General features: G+C 42.4%; 1 protein-coding gene across 7 annotated transcripts in view; it reads left to right on the top strand.

The window, feature by feature from the left end:
- LOC147020373 (FERM domain-containing protein 4A-like) overlaps window positions 1-22,500 on the top strand; it is a 327,216-nt gene that overhangs the window by 204,637 nt on the left and 100,079 nt on the right. For all 7 annotated transcript variants that reach the window (XM_085895688.1, XM_085895684.1, XM_085895687.1 and 4 more), the window contains exons 3-6: window positions 5,104-5,198; window positions 7,261-7,353; window positions 9,114-9,198; window positions 20,904-20,960. In XM_085895688.1, the coding sequence (XP_085751814.1) occupies window positions 5,104-5,198; window positions 7,261-7,353; window positions 9,114-9,198; window positions 20,904-20,960 (330 nt within the window). The remainder of the gene's footprint in view (window positions 1-5,103; window positions 5,199-7,260; window positions 7,354-9,113; window positions 9,199-20,903; window positions 20,961-22,500) is intronic.

Below are 22,500 nucleotides of genomic sequence, written 5' to 3'. Positions count from 1 at the left end.
ACTCAATGATCCTCCAGTGGCTTTCCTGAAGTTATCCCCGGCACTCTGGCAAAATTACAAATTCCTGCCATGACTAACTGTTGGGAAGGCAGCGACAAACCACTCAGCGTACCCCAGGAACTGCTCAGACAGCACCAACCCTCTGTCAAGTTGGTAGTACATTTGAGTAATTGATTATTTATTACTATGGCTCAATGAAAAGCTTATTCTCAAACTAAACACAATGTATTATCCTGACACAATCAACAAAGTTTTGCATCACATGAGAAGCAAATGGATCCTTCTTCACATTTGCTATCTTGATATCAATTCGTGTACAAAGCCATCTACATTCTTCACAACACAACCATTGATTTATGACTATTATCCTGAGAGTAAAGATGCATGAAAGATTGCACAATTTTGTTTATCATGACAAAATTAATACATTGTGGCAGAAATGACTACACAGCAAACTTCAATGGAAATTACTTTGATAATGAAAATATGAATCCGATTTTATTGATGGCACAAGGAAAGTCAAGGAAGCAGAGGCTACAATAATAACTCCAATGTTGTATTTGGTCTCTTAAGTAATCACTTAACTTCCCAAAAAAGGATATTAAAAAATATACTGTTGTTGTGATGACTTAATTTGTTACACAATGGCTATACAATGCAGCAGAGCATGGGAACAGGGATTGAATCCCTTTGGTCTTCTTCAAGATGCACACATGCTGTGGGTTTAATAGAGTGCCAAAAAATATCGGACTATTGGTGTTTCATTATAATTGGGCTGGCAGGATGAAATACACCCGAAAGCAGTAGTTCTCAACCGGGGGTACGACGTGATGTCTTATCAGCAGGTACTTGAGATACTTTAGATTTGAGGCAGCGAAAGAGAAGCTGTTTCTACACATATTCTATACAGTATGTATATATATATATATATATATATATATATATATATATATATATATATATATATATATATATATATATATATATATATATATATATATATATATATATATATATATACACACACACATATTCTGCCTGGTGTTGCCTTAAAGGTTAGGGTGATGGGCTTGGGATCCTAGGATCCTGAGTTCAAATCCCACTCGGCTGTTGAATTAATACCAGGTGGTGTTGATTCTGCCTGTCATCTTTCTGAGGTTGGCAAACTGATTGCCAGATTGCTGGTATCCTGTGTCAGAGTGGCGACCTATCCAGGATTGTGCCCAATAGCCATGGAGACGACTTCGGAAGCACCAACACTCTGCATTGAGTATGGTCCCAATGGATGAATGTATATATGATGTATTTTCTGTTTCTGTCTGTCCATCGATAGAATCGGACCCACCAGTAGTAATGCCATCATATTGCTTTGGAACCATTGGAATCATCTTGCACATCCATCTGCACAAGATGCAGGTACCTCTGCTGGTATAGTATTGTATAAGAATGATTGAGTCACCATTGAGAGGGGATACGTGATGCCTCTGCTCATTGGGACCAAGGGGTACATGTCGACTGAAAAAGGTTCACAGCTGCTTCCCTGGAGGTACGTCTCTAAGCTGTCTAGCGTAAGTTAGAATCCCAACCTGGTTATAAACTGTCATCCCTTTGTATCACAGGCAGGGTGATTCATCAATCTGTGTGCCACCCCTCCATTGGACTTTAAACTATCGTCTCATTTGCCAGCATTAGTTGATCAATCCATCAATCCATCCATCCGTTGGGACCATACTCTGTACAGAGAGTCGGTGCTGCCGAAACAGTCTCCTGGGCTATTGGGCACAATCCCCATCATGAATAGTAGGTGAGCTATCGCTGGCACCATGGCCAAATTCCAAAATTCCTGCTTTAACTACTTAGTCTAACATCAGGCCTGGCCAGCCGGTTCGTAAAAGACTTGGCCCACAAAAAAACCTCCCCCGACCAACACTTAAAGAACGTGGGAATAATTGTGGCTGTTAAAAATGGAATTGTTTCATCATCATTCTTATTCCACCACAACAAGGCAGCTTTTTACATGTGGCTAGTTCATAATTACACAATCTTAAATGATTATTAATAATTATGCAATCACCCACAGTAACCCTGTGAGGTTAATGCTAATGCTCGCCTTATGATGTGTGTCTGTCTTTTGGGATGTATCCAATTACGGAGGCTTTGATTCAGCCAGAAGGATTCTGGGAGTACGGGATGATTGGGATTGATGTGTGCAAAGCAGATGCTGTGATAAACACGGAAGGTGATGATGAATTTTATGGCCCATAGCACTTCCATCACTTGCTGTCTGTACAAAGAGACGTACGATGCCCTGATAACAATGCCTATCACCCACCATGGTGTGTTTATTGGGCCAGTGACATCATAGACACGTCTTCATGAGCGAAAGGTCATGATGATGCATGAAAATTGTGGCTGGTAATAAATTGGTATCATCATTATCAGTCATTACTATTGTCGTCATTGTATTCGCCACACAGTCCTCATCACAACAGAGATCCTGCTCTCCAGGTGCACACAATTACTTCTAAGACCCCATCAGAAACATCATTATGAGGTTTCGAAACACTGGAAGGACATTTGATCAATGTCGTCCATTTTATGAGAAAACCGGTTTTTTATATTTTTGGGGGGTTTTTTTTCATTGCTTTGTTTTATCAAACTCTTCCATTAATTTCTGGAAAATAATTATTTATTACCGATTTTGTCAACATGTGTTTAATTATTATTTTATTGTACTGTGAGCAACCTCTTGGGGGGGGGTGGGGGTTAATGTACATATAATCATAGGTGGTTGGACAAGGAGATTCCGAGACATCAGTGTATATTCATATGAATTTTAAAAAAATGTATAGGCATGCGACAAATCAACATGGTGGGATGTGGTACGAGTGGTGCTGGAAAACAGGTACGAGAAACAAGATACTTGGAAAAATCCAAAAACAATTGCTCGAAGTGTTTATTTTTTAATATGGTGTCCTGTGAGTTTGATGCACTTCTTCCATTTGTCCTTCAGACTGTCAATGACAATAAAATATAACTTTTCAAATTGCTTCTTCAGCCTCGTTTCAGTTTTTTTTTTTCCTCTACCTCTTTCAATTTCTCGGTTCCGGTGAATTGGCGATCACGGAGATAGGACTTGAAATGTCAAGACAGACAATCATCACTGGGGGCTCGTTCTGGGTTATACTGGGGGAGTGAGGGGGGATTGGAGTTGAAAGTTGTGGATGGATTCAAATGGCATTTGGTGGAGAGGCTGGGTGTGTCGACAACGACAAAGTCATCCAATTTTGGTGAAGATCCAGATCCGGATGCTGAAATTTTTAAGTGATTCTTCACCATTGAGAGATGGGGCCAAAACGATGTATAGTGTGATATTTCAAAAAGTTGTGGAAGGATTTTTGACCAAACTTGGTGTATGAGTTGGTTCGGTGACAAGAACAAGCCAATTAGATTTTAGTTAAGGTATGGATGCAGATCCAGCCTATCAGTGGGATACGGAACGTAAACTGTTCAGTCTGGACAAAGTATGCCCTCTATCGAGTGCCGTTCCAGTTCATGATGTGATGCAAGCCACTTCTGTCAATAATGATTGGTGGGGTTTTAGGAGACCTACTTTCTGAGACTTTAAACATGTCCAAGTGTTTATGTATGATGGGGAAAACACTGCCTTTAGAAATTCAAACTTTTCTGAACATTCTGGCGACCTTATCATCGTGATCCTCCTTGAGTAATGTCTTGCTCTGGGTAACTGTTTGTGGGTCGGTTGCATCTGCAAGCTGTCTTGACCTGGGATCATTTTCAAGGGATTCATGTATGTGCTTAAATTAAGTCAATGATAAAAGCATACCTTCGATATAGATGTGTATATCTATATCGATATAGATGTGTACCATGCATTTCGGTATTTACTTGGAGCTGGCACCTTCTTCAGATTACCAGACTCGTTGGGTATAATTGTCAGAGTACACACTCTAAGTCTGGGATTTCGGTGGTTGAAACCCTCTTCAGGTCATACCAAAGATATTAAAAACCAGAAACACCTGCTCCCTTCAGGAACATTGGCAAGTCAGCTCCCTCACAGGATTTTTTTTCCGTGTGACCATAACCTGACCCTCAGTACTCCCAACACGTATGCAAACTTTGATGGAGATCAGGCTAGCCATGTTTTTTTTTTCTATGATTTCCAGATGTACGTACATACATACATACATACATACATACATACATACATACATACATAGAATTGACTTATTTAATATAGTAGGTTGTTATGTGCTGCTTCCTTGCTTGACGCTCAGCATTTACAAAGGAATCGACCACTGACAAACAACCATAAGTTGGTAATAATAGCACAAGCTTTGATGGGCCTAATGGCCTCCTCCAGCATTGAAGTTCCTTGCAATGGAACTCACATTATTAAAATCTGGTGACACCTCAATGCTCAATTCCTGTAAGATCCATAATTGTATATAATGTAGCAAACTTTTGTATTATACTCTGAAACAATGTCACATTACTTAAACTAAAGGCATGTAACAAGCCTACATGCAAGTCTATAATGAGCAAAACTTGCGCTCCAGGGTGCCAACTAATAACCCATTCCTAGAACCTCCTTATGAACACCCAATCCCAACATCATGAGCTCAATGTTCATATGGGAAAGCCAAAGAGTCCACCAAAAATAAATGATAGAGATATATCCCTGCATATTGTGCCAAAAGAGATTTGGTTTCCTTAAAGGAGAAATGGAAGACTAGCGACACTGCATGAGGGACAAAAGGAGATGGTGTGGGATGGTGGAAAGGATATGGAAGTGCTTCTCTGGACTACATACTTTGAAAGTTCTACCCACCTGTTTATGACGTGCTTATCTTATAGCCAACCTACTCAATGAAATGAGAAGAGCCAATGACATTGTTTTTCCACATTTTCAATGGCTATGCCCCATGATAGCATTAAATGATAGAATGATAAAATACAATACAGCGTTACAAATTATTCACTAATTTTTGAGCACTCGCCTTGAAAGCCTGGAAGTCCATTGTACAAGTTTTGCTTCTGTTTGCTAACATCCATCGCTTTTGTCATTCCTGCTTCCCATAGCCCAAGCTGCTGGCAAAGGAGCTTTTGGACATGGTAGCATCTCACTTCAACCTGAAAGAGAAGGAGTTCTTTGGCCTGGCGTTCGTGGATGAGACGTGAGTCGTGGAATATTAGCTTCACCGTTTGATTCTTCTTGTATATCATTGCATTCCACATCCCACTAGGTCACCATTTCCCTTCCTTCCTTCTATATAAGTGCTGCTTCATGAGGATGAAGATTACCGCACTGTAGTTCTCTACAGGCATGTAACAGTGCCAATTCAACCAATGGACCAGTACGCTGATACTCATTTCGTCAATCCCACCTGGTGTTAATTGAGCAGCCAACAGGGCTCGAACTCAGGACCCCAATATCCCAAGCCAGCTACCCTCACCACTAAGCCACCACCATTTTATATCCATCCATCCAGTAGCCCCATACTCTGTGCACAGTGTTGGTGCTGCCCCAGCGGTCTCCTTGGCGATTGGGCACAATCCTGGACGGGTCACCACTCCGACACATGATACCAACAAACCGGCACTCATTTTGGCGACCTCGGAAGGATGACAGGCAGCGTCAACCCCACCTGATATTAATTAAGCAGCCAACAGGGCTCAAACTCAGGACGATAAGTTACCAAGCCAGCCACCCTCACCTCGATGCCAAAACCATTTTATACGGTCGATCCTAAAACATTCCTATGTACGTTATTTATATCCATGCTTTTTCTTCCCACATTTATCTGCCACTGCCACTGCTCTCGAGTGCCTTGCCGTTTCGTTCACGTCGGAATTAATTGCCTGCATTGCCTAACGACGACATTGAAAGCGCACGGACATTTGTACATGGTGGTCAGAGTCATGCAACGCTTCAGAATCACCGATACATTCCATGCAAGAAATTGCCTCTCATTGTCGTTTAACCCCCTCGATCAATGGTGTAACAGTGTTTCCAACAGCAAAACAAAATGGGGGCAAAATGCATGCTAATTCTTCATGAAGGCAGGAGAGCAATGGTTTGATCAATTTATTTTACAAATTACACCGAGCACACAAGTTATGAGTTCCTCCATGGAGAATGTGATTGGAATTTTAAGAAGGCAGAAGGGTGGGGGTGGTGAAATTAGGATTTGATGAAAAACCTCACCCGGGGCATTGTTCGGTTGCATTATCATCAAGGAGCGGTGTGAGAATGTGTTCGTATTCCTTTAGTCAGGCAATTATGAGCTTTATTTGAAGTCGAACCAAAAATATCATTCCTTGTTCCTCTTCATTTTGCATCGTATTCCTCTTTTCATGCAGAAAACGAGCTGTTGTTGTGAAATGTAATTTGTCCAAAGCTTTGTATGATTAACGGAAATACCATAGAACGCATTATAATGCTTTGACTAACAGCTTTAATTAATCTTTGGATTTACAGTTGAAGATATTCGAGAAATCCTGGTGTTGGCTTGGTGGGTTAGGGTGGCTGCCTTGGGATCTTAGGGTCCTGAGTTTGAGCCCTGTTGGCTGCTCAATTAACAGCAGGTGGGGTTGACTCAGCCTGTCATCTTTCTGAGGTCGGCAAAATGAGTATCCGTGTACTGGTATAGGGGCACAGCATCAGCAGCATAGGGGGGCCCCGACAAAATGATAGCTACTCAGCAGCCAAGCTGCCATACGCAAGAAGAAGAAGAAGAAGGTACGGGAGAAAGGTAAGGCCCTTCGTCATTCAGTAAGACCTATACCATGGGAAGGGATTAAGAGTGAACCGTAATGAGTGAACTGGCTTTGCAGTGTGGTTGCTGTGTGGGAATACCGAGAATCTCGATTCGATCATGAAGACTGTAAAACGACAACAGTTTTTGTGGGATAAGACTGCAGATGCAGTGCTTAGGTGAAAAATGCTCCAATATTCATGAACGAAAGCGAGACAAAATGAAAGAAAGATTATCACCACGCAACGCAGCAAAAAATTGCTTCCATTATTGAGGCGATTCGTATGATGGAGAACATGCAGACATCATTTCGAGCAAAAAATGGCTTTGGGGGGCTCACGCCCCAATACCAATGGAGAGCTGGCCGGGGGTTAAATGCTCAAATCGTTTGCGTGCTCGGGCCTTCATGCTTTCTTTTGTTCTCCTGTAAAGAACAGACATGTCTGCAGCTGCCTCGTGTTCGTTGTTCTCTCACCTCCAGGGGATTCTACACTTGGCTTCAGTTGGATCGCAGGGTCCTGGAGCACGATTTCCCAAAGAAGTCACGTCCCATCGTCTTGCACTTCACTGTCAAGTAAGCCCTGTGGGTCAAATGTCACGTTGGAGGAGCAGGCTTCCTTCAGCGATATTCACAGGGAGGTGTAGCGTGTGGGGTAGAGCAGGTTAGAGAAGGAGGAGGAGGAGGATGAGTGGGTGGTAGCAGAGGGGGGGGATTTCATAACGCATTGTGGAATTCGTTGTCTTTCACTGGGGTGGGAGGGGGGCTCCTTTGCTGGTCAGTGCTGTAGCCTTCATTGATTTGACGGTCCAATTGGAATGAGGAGACATTTTACACGGCCAGAAATTTTCTGCTAGTTTTCATCATCATGTGCACCTCGTAAATTTAATCCGACCCATTGAGGGTGTTAAAATAGCAAACTGAACTGAACGTTTCTTTGAAAAGACCTTGATGCCGAACTGTGACTTCATTTTTAGTTTAGGGTGGGAGGAGGTGGAGGTCAACAGTCGGAGTTAACCTGTTACCCTCTATTAGTAAACATGTATCTCAAATGAACACCAGCTTTTAGGGGGGGAGCTGATGGAAAAATATAACTGAGAGATCAAGACAAAAATAAACACTTGCATTTGAATATTGCAGAGTCTGTGGAAGTGCCATCTGCTGTGTGCATCCATAATTCATTTGACAAATGAATGGAGGGATTTTGGGGCTGCTTAAGTACCAGTAAAAACGTGGTTACTTTACCAAAAGTTTAATGTTTAAAAAATCACTAATGGCCCTGCTCTAACTCAATGTTTGAAAAGCTTGATGCAGACTGTTATAATAATAGTGCAGACTAACATCTGTGAATATGAATGACTTTGTGTAGCTCTGCTGGACTGCTTCTGTTGAGTGTATAATAGCGCCGACTGCTGTTATACAGCACTCACAACAACTCCCACAATGCATGTGGCCTTGCTTGTCAAAAAATGAAGTGATATTGAATTGTGAAACTACTACTACTACTACCACCTCTTCTTTTTCAACAGCCCCAATTATTCCCACCTTCTTGTGGGGTTGGTCAAGGGTGACATTTTGGCCCAAGTACTTCATGAACCAGCCACCTTCAGTCTACATTCAAGGGAAGGTGGCAGGAATTTGTACTTTGTTCAAGGTGTGGGCAGTATCCTGCCTACTCCTCGCAAAAGATTTCCGCAATCTCTTCAACGTTCACCCACAAATGCCAGCAGACGGGACACCCGCTTAAACATCCATCGAACTGACGGCGATGCAAGGCCCTGCCGGCAATGCTCCAATCTGACAGTTTATGGTCCGGTCGGGAAACAAACCCAGACTGTAGACAGGTCAAAGTTAAATGCGCCACCTATGCACCAACCTGTCAGACGTGCACTGAATAATGACAACCATATGCATTTCAACATATAGGTCTTGAAACATGCAGTAAGTAGCACAGATAAATGGCACGTGTGTTGCATGTAATGATATAATGCTAAGTTCATGAAAAGTGGCAGAAAATTGTCATCGTGATTGTCAAAAGAAAATTGTCAAAAGAAAAATTGTGCTTCAAAAATTGCAAGTGAAGGTGAGAAACAAACCTTGTACTTGTGTGATAGTTAATCGTACATTGAGACCAGCCGGTGTCAGGGGTTAATCTCGGTCACTGTGTAATAACCACCCAATGAATGGTCATAGCAATAATAGCAATATGTTAAGAGACTCCAAGAGAGTCTTATCGTGAACCCGTAACTGCACTTCTCGTTTTGTGTATGCACTTTATGCCAAGAGATAATTGCACGGTTATGAAGTATTTTGTCGCATTTTGTTCGGCCTTGCAGATTTTACATCGAAAGCGTGGCCTGCCTGCGTGAAAATACCACCGTGGAGCTCTTTTTCCTCAATGCTAAACACTGTGTGTCTAAGGTAATTCTCCCTGAGGTTATGGTTTATTGTTATAAACTCAGAATATGCATTAGAAAAATATTAAAATGGCTTCACAACATAAATATGGGATTATGACTTCCTTATTTTGTTCATGGATGATCATAGCAACGGTACTGTCTGTTTAAAGTTTTATAGATTCAAAATCATTGCCTAAATGTTTCTCCTTCACTCTTTTTTCAAACAGGATTTATTTCCATCACATTCATAAACCCTTGCCCTCTTTCTCCCACCCCCTCTCCCCATGGCCCCCTGAACCTCTATATATCTGGAAGACAGTCTTCTCACAGTTATCTTTTCTCCTGTTATTTACCTCTTAAGTTTATCTTGCTTTCAACAGCCTGAGGATAGTTCTTTAGTGCTTTGTGTGAAGAATACTGGTTGTGCAGTGCAAATCACTTTGATGATCATGAGGTCACAAAGCCTGCTCTTATGACCCCCATATTGTGGCAATCTCACAGTCTTTGTTACATCCTTTGTGGTGAATGAGGTCCAAACCATCCGATGTAGTGATCCGATGTGTCTACTGTCTTTTGTCTTAAAATATATATATATATATATATATATATATATATATATATATATATATATATATATATATATATATATATATATATATATATATATATATATATATATATTCCAACACACATTGAAAGGCCCAACTGCAATGATTTGTCAAATTATGAATGTATGTGATGCCGAAAGATAAATAAGACAAATGTGAGAGTGCCAGTAATCCAACAAAACAGATGTGAAAATGAAGGCTTGCTCGTTGTTGAGTATTATCTATGCACACGTCAGCTCTCATTCATCAACTCCAAGGTTCGTACATAACAGTCCATGAGGCCGGTTCAGCTGTGGCCTATGTGCTATCTGACAGATGCACTAAGCAGATTACCTCCTTAGTATTTATTGCTTTGGACATCGAATACTTCCTAAGCCATACCTGTACTGTACATCGATATCACATTGACTAATCCAACAAAATAGGGGATTAGTCGAAGACACTCACACATACACTTTGAAGAGCATGCTGCAGGTGTACTGTTCTGAAAACATAATATTCAGAGAATGAGACTTCTGTGGGCATGTATACATGTTGAATATAAATAGTGGTTTAAAATTGAAACTTAATATTGTCTGCGGCCTTTGGCTATGGAGGCGTAAAAAATACTAATAAGAAAGTTGACATCTCTCTCACAATTTCAGGCATGAAATGAAATGACCATGCCAGATTAGATTTCCGATTATGTAATTCATGAAAGGTGGGACCATATGTCTTATGTTTTCCCTTGTTGGAAAAGATGTGGCAGGGTGCGTGATTAACCCCCCACCCTTCCCCATAATCTTTATCTTTTTATTAGTCCCTTACTGGTTTCACGTGGGGGGACTGTAGGTTTGCTCTGTCTGTCCATCTGTCCATCCCACCTGTGGTTTCTCAAACCTTTTTTCCCATACCCTTTAATATATTCAACTGAAACTTGCTACATGCCTTTATTATGATAAGTTGCAGAACAGGTTTGAGTTTCATTACGTTTCGTCACTTTTTCACAGACTTATGCCCTTTTTGACTAAGAAAATATCACATCAGTAGGGGACATGTATTACAAAGCAATTCTCACTCTTGTTCTACCTACTGCACATTTTCCTTTTGAGATGCCCTGCTATGCCATGAGCTAAAGAACCCCCTGGTATGGACATTGATGACATTGATCATTTACTGGAATTGAGCAAGATTAACAAAAATTGGGGATAAATAAGAAGGGGGAGGAGTGGAGAGGGGCATCTTATGCCACCTTTCTCAACGAGGACGTCTTATAAACGTACTGTACTGGTAGAGCTCCTTATAAATTAATCAATTGTGTTACTGTGATTCGTGAAAGAACTGATTCTGACTTTGTCGTTATTATTAATCCCACATAACCAGGCACCCCTTTTACTTTCAAGAGCAACAAACACCACAACAATATTCCTCCTTTCCTCTTTACTCCCCTTTCCACCAAAACAAATAAAACAGGGAAGAAGATCCTTCCTTTTTACCACGCGCATGCAAAGTGAAATGCGGAGTTAAGCAATTGGTTCATGTCTGTCCGTCCGTCTGTCTGTTTTATCAGTTTATGATTGCATTTTATGGTTGAGGAGCAACTTATTTAAATCGAATGTTGTATTTTAAACAGGAACATGGATATGAAGACGTCTTTTGTTTTCCCGTACTTTGGCTCTGAATTTGTCCTGATCATGCATGCGCAGAGAGGAGTGAGATAATCTTTTTACTCTGCCTGCCTGGCAATCAAACAAAATTGAAAATCATTCCAAACAGGAAACTTACTGTTTTTAAGGATGTTATAAAGGACACAAACATCGGGTACGAAGAACTAAATTAACCTGTTGGATAGGGTGGTGTTGTAGACAGTGGGAAAACAGCGATAAAACCAGGAATTAATTTACTTATTTGCCTTTAAACCTCTTTAAACCTCTTTAAACTTTATTTAAATTGAATGATGTTCTTGAAGACTGAAGAAAACATTGCATTGATAATACTTCCAAAAACCATGAAGTATATCGATATATAGCATTAAAGGGTATGGCATGTGTTTCGGGTAAAGAGGCCACTATAATGGCTATGTAGCATGCTGATTAATGCTATGTTCGATGATAAAGCCTCCATCTCCTAAATTGTGACTCAACGTCGTCTTATTACAGTGTGTAAGAGTGGTTGGTGTAGAAGACTGCTTCAGTCCTGCTGAACTTCCGGATTTTTAAAACAATCTTTAAAATCATTATTTCATTGAAATCAAAGTACAGGAAGGAGCGCGTTGCTGTTTGTGGGTTTCCCCTTCGTGGAATTGTTCTATCACAATGAATTTATTGATGCAAGGTTCGCATCAACATCATCATCGCATTATTGGATCAAGTTTATCATCATTATTATTAAACGTGTTTCATGATCTTCATAACTCAAGAAAAAAAGCTTTATTTTGTTTTCTTAATACAGGAAAACAAGCCTGGTGTTGTCTTAATGGTTAAGTTTCCTGGCTTAAGATGTTAGGGTCTTCATTTTGAACCCATGTCTTCCCGTTAAATAACACCAGGTGGGTTGTCTCAGCCTGTCATCCTTCCGAGGTTGGCAAAATGAGAACGTGCCTTCCTGGAAACGGGGGGTGCTGAATCAACGGTACATCCACACTCACAGCAATGATGCAACAAGCAGCCACAGGCTGTATACAGAATAAGAATAATAATAATACCTCAAGCAAATAAACGTTATTTTTTGTTTTTAAGACAGGAAAATAATACTTTATTCAATGTTCTTAAGAAATCTTTTATTCATGAAAACAAATCGCACAAAACAATGCACAAACATGTTAATTAAGGGTACAGTAATACAGTTTGGACAAATTTTAAACTTGAAGTCCCTATCCCTATTTTCCCCATCACTCCCCTAACTTTACGCATTTACGGTTCATGGAAATTTTTGAGAACGTAACCCCCTTGAACGGCAAGGCCATTCTGTACATACTTGAACATTGCGTGGGGTATCGTGTTCCATGAACTCTCTCGTTGGACTTGCTATTCACTTCTCTTTATTTCTTTAATCTGGATCTAAGGCAAGTGGTGAAGCTGCCACTCACAAGTCTCACATACATGGACATACAAACCGATATACGAGACACAAGACATGACTTAGATGAGACAAACACAGCCACTCAGTTTGGAGGAAATGCCATCACTTCCTGAGACACTATGAGTACCAGTGACACCACAACAATTACGCTGCAGAGGAATTTCTTCCTCCCCATGGATGCCAACCTATGGGGATTGTCCATGCTCTTACCCTTTTAAATGCTGAACGCCAAGCAAGGAAGCAGCACATACCATATTTAGTTTTTGGTATGACTTGGCCGGGGTTTGAACCACCTAGACTTGGAGCAGACGCTCTAACACTTAGTATACCACTGAGTCTGGGAGCATTACACCAGCATTGGCTGGTTCTGATCGCAATCTTTTACAAGAGTGTGTTGTTTGTACTGAAGTTCTTTCTCAGACGAGTGTGAAATGAAGCAAAACCAAACGCCACTTAGAGACCAACCATTCTGTCCTCATTGATAAATCATGAGATTTTTTTTTCCTATTTTCAATGAAACCTATTTAAACTGGAAGGACAGTTGAAAGCAACTGAGTAATACAATGTCACCCCTGCCTTGGCTCGAGCATCCTCTGCTGTCTCATCACAAATAGTAGGAAGTGCCAAATGTCATTTGATCGGTGGAAGTTTTGTGCTGCCAGAAGATTTAAATTGTATTTCTAGTATGTAAAAGGAAAGTTGTTCACCAGTTAGGATGTCATCCCATTATCTGGAAAAACAGTTATCTGATGAATTACTAATGAGGAAGGAGACGTTGAAGAGTATCAATTTGAAGTGTGGTCGCAAAGTTATTTTTCGTGCTCCAAATGTGTAAAGAGTACTGACTGCACCAATCCAACACACACCAGCTCACTGGGGAGAAATGGGACGTTTTATTTTACCTTTCTGTTCCAACAGACACAACAGCAGAGGAGTTCAAAACTTTAGACCCATAAGTGACTGATCTGAATCTCATCGAGTGGAATATATTGTTGCGAATTCGCGCCCGCCGGCGTGCGAACGGCCGCATAACTCGAATCGTGGCACGTCGCCCACCGGACGGACAATTCTGTCGTGACCCTCTCGGAACAACGCCGGGAGCTAGTCACGGGTGGGGGTTTAACCCCACCACGACCGTGCCAATTGCCCACCCATGCAGGATAGGGTTGCTCCCCAAATTCGATCGACCTAAGTACCTGAGCAAATGGTTGACCGGGCGATCGTACCTCACCGCAGGTCGACTCCGGACACGTGCCGCTTGGGCGGCCCGTTCCGTACTATCGGGAGAACCGAGCGGTGTTATCGTCGACCTGGACGGTTCAGATTAATTACCGGGATCTTGCACCCGCTACGAACCCCTTACGTGAAGCAGGATGGAAAGTCAATTAAAAGGAAGGAGACGAAGCGAAACGGGCACAGTTCAACATGCAAGCATTTTATTCCGCAGCACACGGAAAGCACGTATATACAGCCATACAGCATCAAAATGCACATAAAGCAGATGTAAGAGCTAAAACCGACTACGTGCACACACGGCAACACTTATACAGTTTTAATTCACAGATGGCGCCAACACACATTTACACAAAAGCAAAGGAAAGAAGCCACCCTCACAGACAAGGAGGCAGACAGGCCCGTAGGCCAACTGTGCGTGTGACCTGGAGGAGCGGCCAGGTCCGCGAGACCAGGGAGGTCTTACCCGCGTCCTCGTGACACGTTGGCGGCAAGCCGCAAATGTGGCCGTGCCGCTGTGCCCCGACTCTGTGCTCCTTGGCGGGTTTCGTTGGCACGACATTTGGGGTGGGGTGGGAACGGGGTCCCCTTTTGCACTATCTCAGCGCGGGGGAAAGGGGGAATTGTTGATGCCCTGGGGGAGGGGAGTGGCTGGCTGGCTTGGGTCCCGCGACGAGACGAGCGATCCCCCACACCGCAACCTCGTCGCCGACCACCGTCCTTCTTGCCTCTGACCCGAGCACCCTTGCTCGCAGTTCCACCGCGCTCACTCCTCTCAACTCCACCAATGCAACGCTCCTTGTCCCCAAGAGCAACCTCTCGATGACACTCTCCAAGCAACTCCAAAACCCAACTCGCTTTTTCAATTCGCCTTGCGCTCGCCTTTTTATAGGCGGCAGGAGCAGCCAATATGCAAATTTTAGGATCAGAACGCGATTGGAGGCGGGGCCACGCTGCCCCCCCCCGGTCAGCCATTGGTCGGGCAAAAATGGGCGTGAACCTCTCCTAATCCTAAAATTTGCATATACGGACTTCACATACACACGCTTGAAGGCGGGGCCAAACCGCCCCGCGCTCGCCAATTGGACGGAGGAGAAGTGGGCATGAAGCATTTCTGATCCGACTTTTCCCCTCGGAAAGGCCGCCATTCGCGCTCGCGGCTCGGTGCGTTTGGCACCAATCGCCGAACGGGCCTGAGACAGCCCGACGTTCAGTGTTCACAGGTGGTGCGGGAATGGCCGTAGAAGTGATGATGTGGGATGAATTCGTGAAGGTAAAGGCGAAGGTGATGGAGGGTCGGCGTTGTGGTTGTTGTCTGCGGGTTGGAGCGTGGTTGTAGTTGGTGACTATGGCTGGGGTGGTGGTTAAGGTGGCCGTTGTGTGATGGCGGTTGAGACGTGGTTGGTTCAAAATAACGACAGAAAAGAAAAAAATGGCTAACTCAAAGCGTCGCAGCCTGGATGGATCACATAAATTCCCTCTATACAACGGGTTTGGGCTAACCACACATGTACCTATGAAGATATCTCACCTGAGGGTCCTTTATGGTGTGAGGCGAATTTCCACAGCTGTAACAATATCAATCATTTAGAGATTTAGCCAAAATATTTTTTTCTCTGGAGCAGCTTCGTACTGCAAGACGATGTATGATGTTCTGAAAACAGACTTCAAGCACCGATAAATGTCGGTCCTCAAAGGTAAAGATAGCATAAAATGCAGGTGTCATTGTAATTGAAGCATAACGTGTACTGTCAGAGAATTTGTTCTCAGCGTAACATGCAAATGCAATTCAGGGGAAATTTTGCCAAAAGACAGGTTAATTATTTATTTATTTTTGGATAATGTCGAGGCACTTGGAGGAGATACTGGAACGTAGAATTGATCAGGATGTAACAGAACAAAGTAACAGTGGAAGGAGAGGGGGAGCATGCCAACATCAGGGTTGAGGGACAAAATGGAGGAAGACTTGGAAAAAACATTGGATGTGGAGAAGAATGAGGGCAAGGGTAGGAGATGGGTTGAAGAAGATACTCAGGAAGGAAAAAATGGAAACTTGTAAAGAAATGGGCTTGGGGAGGGTTAATGGGAGTGGAAAAGATCATGCTTTTGGATGTAGGTGAAAAGATGTCTTGAAGACCTGGAGGGAAGGACGAGATTGAAGGGAATGTGAAAGTTGATTCCACAGGTGTGAAAAAAAGAGGAACAAATGAGTGGAGGTGAGAATTGATTCTGGTTTTGGGAGTTTCACCAGAAGGGGGATGATGGTGGCCTGTGTGCCCAAAGCAGAAACCTGGGGGGTGGGAGGGGGGATGGACAAAGCATGGCAATAACAGAGAGTACAAGACCATGAAGGAGGTGGTAGAAGACAGAGAGACCACCGACCTATCTGCGATGTGAAAGCGATAAGCCCACAGACCCAGCTTTAGCGTCGGAGATTCCAATGATCTTGAAGGCCTTGATTTCCATGGCATCAAGCTGTACAAGATATGAGACAGGGGTACCAGCCCAGAGAGCAGTACTCCATCAAGCTGTGGATGAAAGCCTTGTCGGTGGATCGGAGTTCATGGGTGGCAAAGAAGGACTTTGTACGATGGAGGATGTCCAGTCGGCAGCCAGCTTTGGAGGCCAACTTTGAAACTTGGTTTGCCCAACAATGATCACAGCTGATAGTGAGACCCTAGCGTTTGATTGACCTCACTTCCTCAAGAGGATTGCTAAGAAATTGGATTGGAGGGAGGAGGGGAGTTTTCCAGACGGTCTTTTCCTTGAGACAGAGTGAGAGTGTCAGATTTGTCAGGAGTGTGAGGTTTTGCCTTGAGGTTTGAAGTTTGTTTGCTGTTGGCCTTTGTAGCAAAGGTCAAGAGTTGCGTGAGTCTGAAATAATCGGTTTTGATCGCTGGTGGCTGTTTTTAGCGACAATTTGAAAATATTGCCTACAGATCATTTCTCGCTCTCAATTTTGAAAGTTTCCTGAATTTTTTTCCAAACAGCTCTGAGAACACTTGTTCGGTTTGCCTCTGGATATGTCTGAAGTGAGATCTTTTCATTCACTTACACACATAAAAAACAAATACTGAATCTGCTTGAATGTAGATACCAATTGAGAGTTGTCCAACAATTGTCCAAAATAAAACCCCAAATCATATAAATATTTTCAATTGTTTGTGAATATGTACGTTATTCTCTCATCGCTGAACCATAGCACCTTGACGCTCCAAAATTTGGGTGTATGTACTTCAGAATCTCTGCAAGGTTTTAAGCACCCACATGTTGGCCTTGACGTCCGCTTTGAGGCCAATAAAGTGTATATTGGGGTGTGGGTCGAGCAGTGCTGTCGCCGGCCTGCAGGTAAAGATAACCACCATGAGGTTAACAACTCCATAGCTTTTCAATGTCCAACACATCCCGAAACCACCATCTGGAAAAGTTCATCCAGCCAGGCAGAACCAGGTAACCCCTGTTAGTTCCTTCCTCATATTTTCTCTCGCCACCTGTTCATCTGATTTAATGACACATCAAGCTTTCTTTTCTGTTGAAGTTTATTGAGGGTGGGGTTGGGGGGGCATTGCAAAATGTTTGAGAACTCCACCTTTGATGGAGAAGTAATATTAGTCTTCCAAGACTGGTAGTCGTTTTGTCAACCTTTTAAATTCGTCGTTTATTACAACCTTCGCCAATTTGTGCATCTCTTTATTTCTCTCTTGCACGTGGTACTTGCATCCATCAGTCAGTTCTTTTCTATCGTTTTTCAATGCAATGATTCCTGCATGGATCCCAAACCTCGGTGGCGAATATATATATATATATATATATATATATATATATATATATATATATATATATATATATATATATATATTTCATCACCAGATAGCAGCTCTGTGTTTTATTACTGGGTTATATTACCATAAAAGAGGTTTCACAGCTCGTGACTAGATTTCTTCCAAGAATGGTGTTTCGAGTTCATTTTTCAAAACGAGAAATTACCTTTGAATTTAATGTTGTATCTCTGTATGAGCTGTAAAATAAAATGTATATAATGTAGAAAGTAAAATGGGCTGGAAGGAGATGTATGTATGCACACTCGTCTCTGAGCTGTCCAGCCTGGGTTTGAATCCCGACCTAGATTCAAGCGATCATCCTGGGGCTTCCCACACAGGGCAAGGCATCAGTGTGTGTGTGTGTGTGTGTGTGTGTGTGCCATCCCTCAGATGGATGGGGTCATGAAAGATCCCACCATGTATTTTTCATTGAGTAGGCGAGTTCTCACTGCCACGCTGAACAAATTACAACTTCCTGCCAAAAACTGTCAATAGCAAGTTGTCTGGTTTTTTTGGACATTCATTGAGATCAGATTACATCACTTTCTATCTCAGAATCTGGATGCTCTCTGGGTAGCAGCTCCGACATTATGAACAAATTCATGTAGTCAGGAGCTGTTCACAAGTGACATGTGAGTCGAGCAATATTTGGCTACATGGCTGGTGTTGGCTTAATGATTAGGGTGGTGGGCTTGGGATCCCAGGATCCATCCATCCATCCCTTGGGACCATACTCTGTGTAGAGCATTGGTGCTGCCTAAGCAGTCTCCTTGGCTATTGGGTACAATCCTGGACGGGTCACCACTCCGACACAGTATACCAGCAAGCAGGCACTCATTTTGCCAATCTCAGAAGGATGACAGGCAGAGTCAACCCCAACTGGTATTAATTCAACAGCTAAGTGGGATTTGAACTCAGGATGCTAGGATCCCAACCCCACCACACAAACCATGAAGCCAACACCAGCCATATTTTGCATTATTTTACCAATAAGTTTAGAACACATCCTCCTGTTTTTCAACCATTCCTAGGTTGTTGGTTACAACTCCAATGTGGGTTTAACTTCGTGCAGAAATCCTCTGCAAACATGTCACAACAATCATATACCTCCCTATCCCTAACCCCCACCACCACCTTCCATCTTCCTTCACATTCTCACTGTTTATGGGGCGAAGTTTCCATTCCAGGTTTGCCTTGCCTGTGGTTAGATCCCAGGGGATCAACTGAAAATTAAAAGGTGGGCCCTGAAAAGGGAGGTCATCGTTCTTGATATGTAGTACAGCGTCTGTGGAGTTCTGAATCCCACTTAGCTGTTTAATTAATACCAGGTGGGGTTGACTCTGCCTGTCATCCTTCCGAGGTCGGCAAAATGAGTGCCAGCTTGCTGGTTTCCTGTGTCGGAGTGGCGACCCATCCAGGATTGTGTCCAATAGCCAAGGAGACTGCTTAGGCAGCACCAACGCTCTGCACAGAGTATGGTCCTGATGGACGCATTGAATATTTGGCCATGAATGGCAAACCACGATGATTATGTGATCGTAACATGCAAGGATATCACGTGTTCTTTCGCGAAATATGGGTGGTGAAGGGAAAGAATATTGGGAGATGATGATTAGGAGAAGGAAGAAGGTAAGGGAAGTGGTGGTGGTGCTGGGGGTGAAGTGTGTGGTAATAGACAAGGTCAATGATCTGCTATTTTTGAAGTTAGAATATGTTGTTGGTATCTTCATAATAGTGGTGCCCAGAATCGTCAGCAAGTTTCATTTACACTTATTGGCACTTTAATATCTTTTTTCATAAAAAAAAGAAAACTGCTTCTTATGCAAATATGCACAAGGATATGAGGGTTATTGTGAAGGAACAAGGTGAGCTTCTCCACAATTGATGTGTATTGTGAAGTTGAGTGAGTGCAGACTTTTAATGCTTCGATCTATATTCCTTGCCAGACATGTCCAACAAATGGGAGTTTTTTTTTTTCTTGCACAATACAGGATTTTCGATTTGATCCTCATTATCCGCAGCATATTCATTGCGTGTCTCGCGTATCAAAGACTCTCTAAATGCCAATTGTTTGTGCAAGCTGAATTGCTGGTATTTTTTCTGTGTAAATTGTTTGCCATTGTCCATGGAAACATTTTACTGGGGATTATTGATTGTTATGGCACTCTATGGGATTCCCCCCCCATAAAAGATCTGCCATTGCGTTTTTATGTATTTTTTGTTCTTTTCTCACTTTTATGAGAAATGCCGTTGTGGAGTGGCTTTTCTAGCTCTCACTTTCCACCGAGGTTAAGTGGTCTTAAGGCATAGACAGACTACTCATAAAAACCCACACTCCATTTAGGCCTTTTATGATGACCTCATCAGAGTTCTTCCCATATATCTATACTCTGCCCCCCCCCCCTAATCTCCCCAATATCCACAAAATTATTGATTGGCTCATGCTCCGTACATCAGTTCATTCCAATGGTCCAAACTTCTGGAAGTGACATTGGTCTTGTGATCTCTTTGTTTCTGTTCTTGTGTGATCTTTTCAAATCATGTGACACAAAAGTATAGAAAGTAAAGGAATATATCAGTCCATTCTTATTCAAAGTATTTAAAAAGCTAATATCAAAATGGCTTTGGAGCAATTAAAGCAGGAAATAACTTGCTTTGAGGTCATCATGAGAACCATCTCGAGGAGTTTTAATGAACTGGACTGTGCCACTAAGTGTTTGGCTCTGAGTGGAGGGGTGAGGGAGGGAAAGAGGAATGTTTCTTTACGTGAAAGCCATTGGCTCAGGATCCAGTTGTGAATCAGAATGTGCAAACATTAGTCATTTCACTCTGTCCCCCCCCCCCCCCCCACACTGATGTTGGTGCTGCAGATGCTGTCTGCCCTTTGCTGATTGGAAGTTTATCAAACGTCAAATACTTACCCTCATCCCCATATTCTGGTTGGTTGTTTAGAAGGAGGATACTACAATATTGGGAAAACAGCTCTTACATCTCACTGTCTGCAGGGCCGTTTTGAGTTGGACAGCGAGACAGCTTTTGAACTTGCTGCATATGTTCTCCAGGTATGTAACACTTCTCCTTTCAATTTATTCACACTAAGTTGGACATCTTATTGATATTTGCAATTACTACTACTACTACTGCTACTACTACTACTACTACTACTACTACTACTACTACTACTACAACAACTACTACGACTGCTACCACTACTACTACTTTTTTAACAGCCCCATTTCTTCCCACCTTTAATTTGGGTGCAACGGGGAACCATTTTGTGGGATCCGGTTTGGGCTCAACTTTTTCACGAACTGGTTGGCCATGCCTGACGTGTGACTGAAGGTCTCCGTCAAATCATATTATGACTATTGGCAAACCAGTCATGCTTGCCAAGTGTGGATTGTTGATATATATATATATATATATATATATATATATATATATATATATATATATATATATATATATATATATATATATATATATATATTTTTTGCCTCTGAGCTGTCTCGCCTGTGATTTTTCTAACTATAAACCTCCTGGTGTTTCGCATGCTGCATCAATGTGTATGTTGTTCTTGGTGTGGACATTAGCCTGGGTGTTCCATTCCCTAGTACCTGCTGATGGACGTTAACGATCCCACTGTGCATCACTTTTGCTGTTCCGAGATGGACATTCAACAAGGTGTCCCATGTGCTAGCATTAGTTAGTGGACATTAAACATCCCAGGTGCCCTTTATGAAGAATCGGCGAGTTATCACTGGCACTCTGAAGAAATTCCGAATTCAGCTTCTGTGACCTCCACTGGGAAGGCAATGATAAACCCTCAGTGTAATCCTCTGCCATGAGGCTGATTTGGCAGCAGTGAATCTTCCTTCGGTCATGGACCAGGAATACATTTTATATATATTCTAGCATCAGTCGCTGGATGTCTAAGATACCACCGTGTCATCATCAAAGCATACTCGTCGGCGAGTTATCTCCGGCACTGTGGATAAATTCGAAATTCCTGCCCAAATCAAATCCAGTCGAATATGAGATCCCAGTCTCTGATACGAAACCCGAAAATGAGACTCTCTGAATGTTCCCCAGAAGTTTTTTGTTCCATTATTTAAACTGCAGTTACATCCCTGAGTGTCTGAGCAGAACCTTTCATTGAAATGAATGAACATGTTCTGAACCTGCTGTTTTTTGTTCACTGCTTGCTTGAACACAAGATGATTCATTCAACTTCCTGTGATCTTTTCCCTTCAATAATTCCCCTAACTCTATTGCATGGAGGTTGGACATATTCTTTTATAATTGGCAATTTGGAGAGTGTTTGGCGGTTCCTTTTGGATGCCCCAGAATTATCTTCCCGATGTCTGCCTCCAAGTCCAATTGATTCTGCAGATCATGTATCAAAACTAAAACGGTATTTTTAGATTGCTTTTGACCTTCTCTAATGGTTTGCAATACATTTTCAATTTAGTTGCAAATTACTGTTGTTAAATTCGGGGAAGAGTGGGAAGAGTTCCAGTTGTGAACACAGTGAAGGAAAGAAGTCCCAATACGATGGATGGCCCATCAGGATGGGCGAAAGGGCTCGTCATTTGGCAACTC

The sequence above is a fragment of the Eptatretus burgeri genome, chromosome 9 (genome assembly GCF_056783735.1).
Source record: "Eptatretus burgeri isolate ZD-2024b chromosome 9, Ebu_testis_v1, whole genome shotgun sequence".
NCBI lineage: Eukaryota > Metazoa > Chordata > Myxini > Myxiniformes > Myxinidae > Eptatretus > Eptatretus burgeri.
Note: the sequence above shows the minus strand (reverse complement) of the source record. Positions and strands in the feature narration are given on the sequence as shown.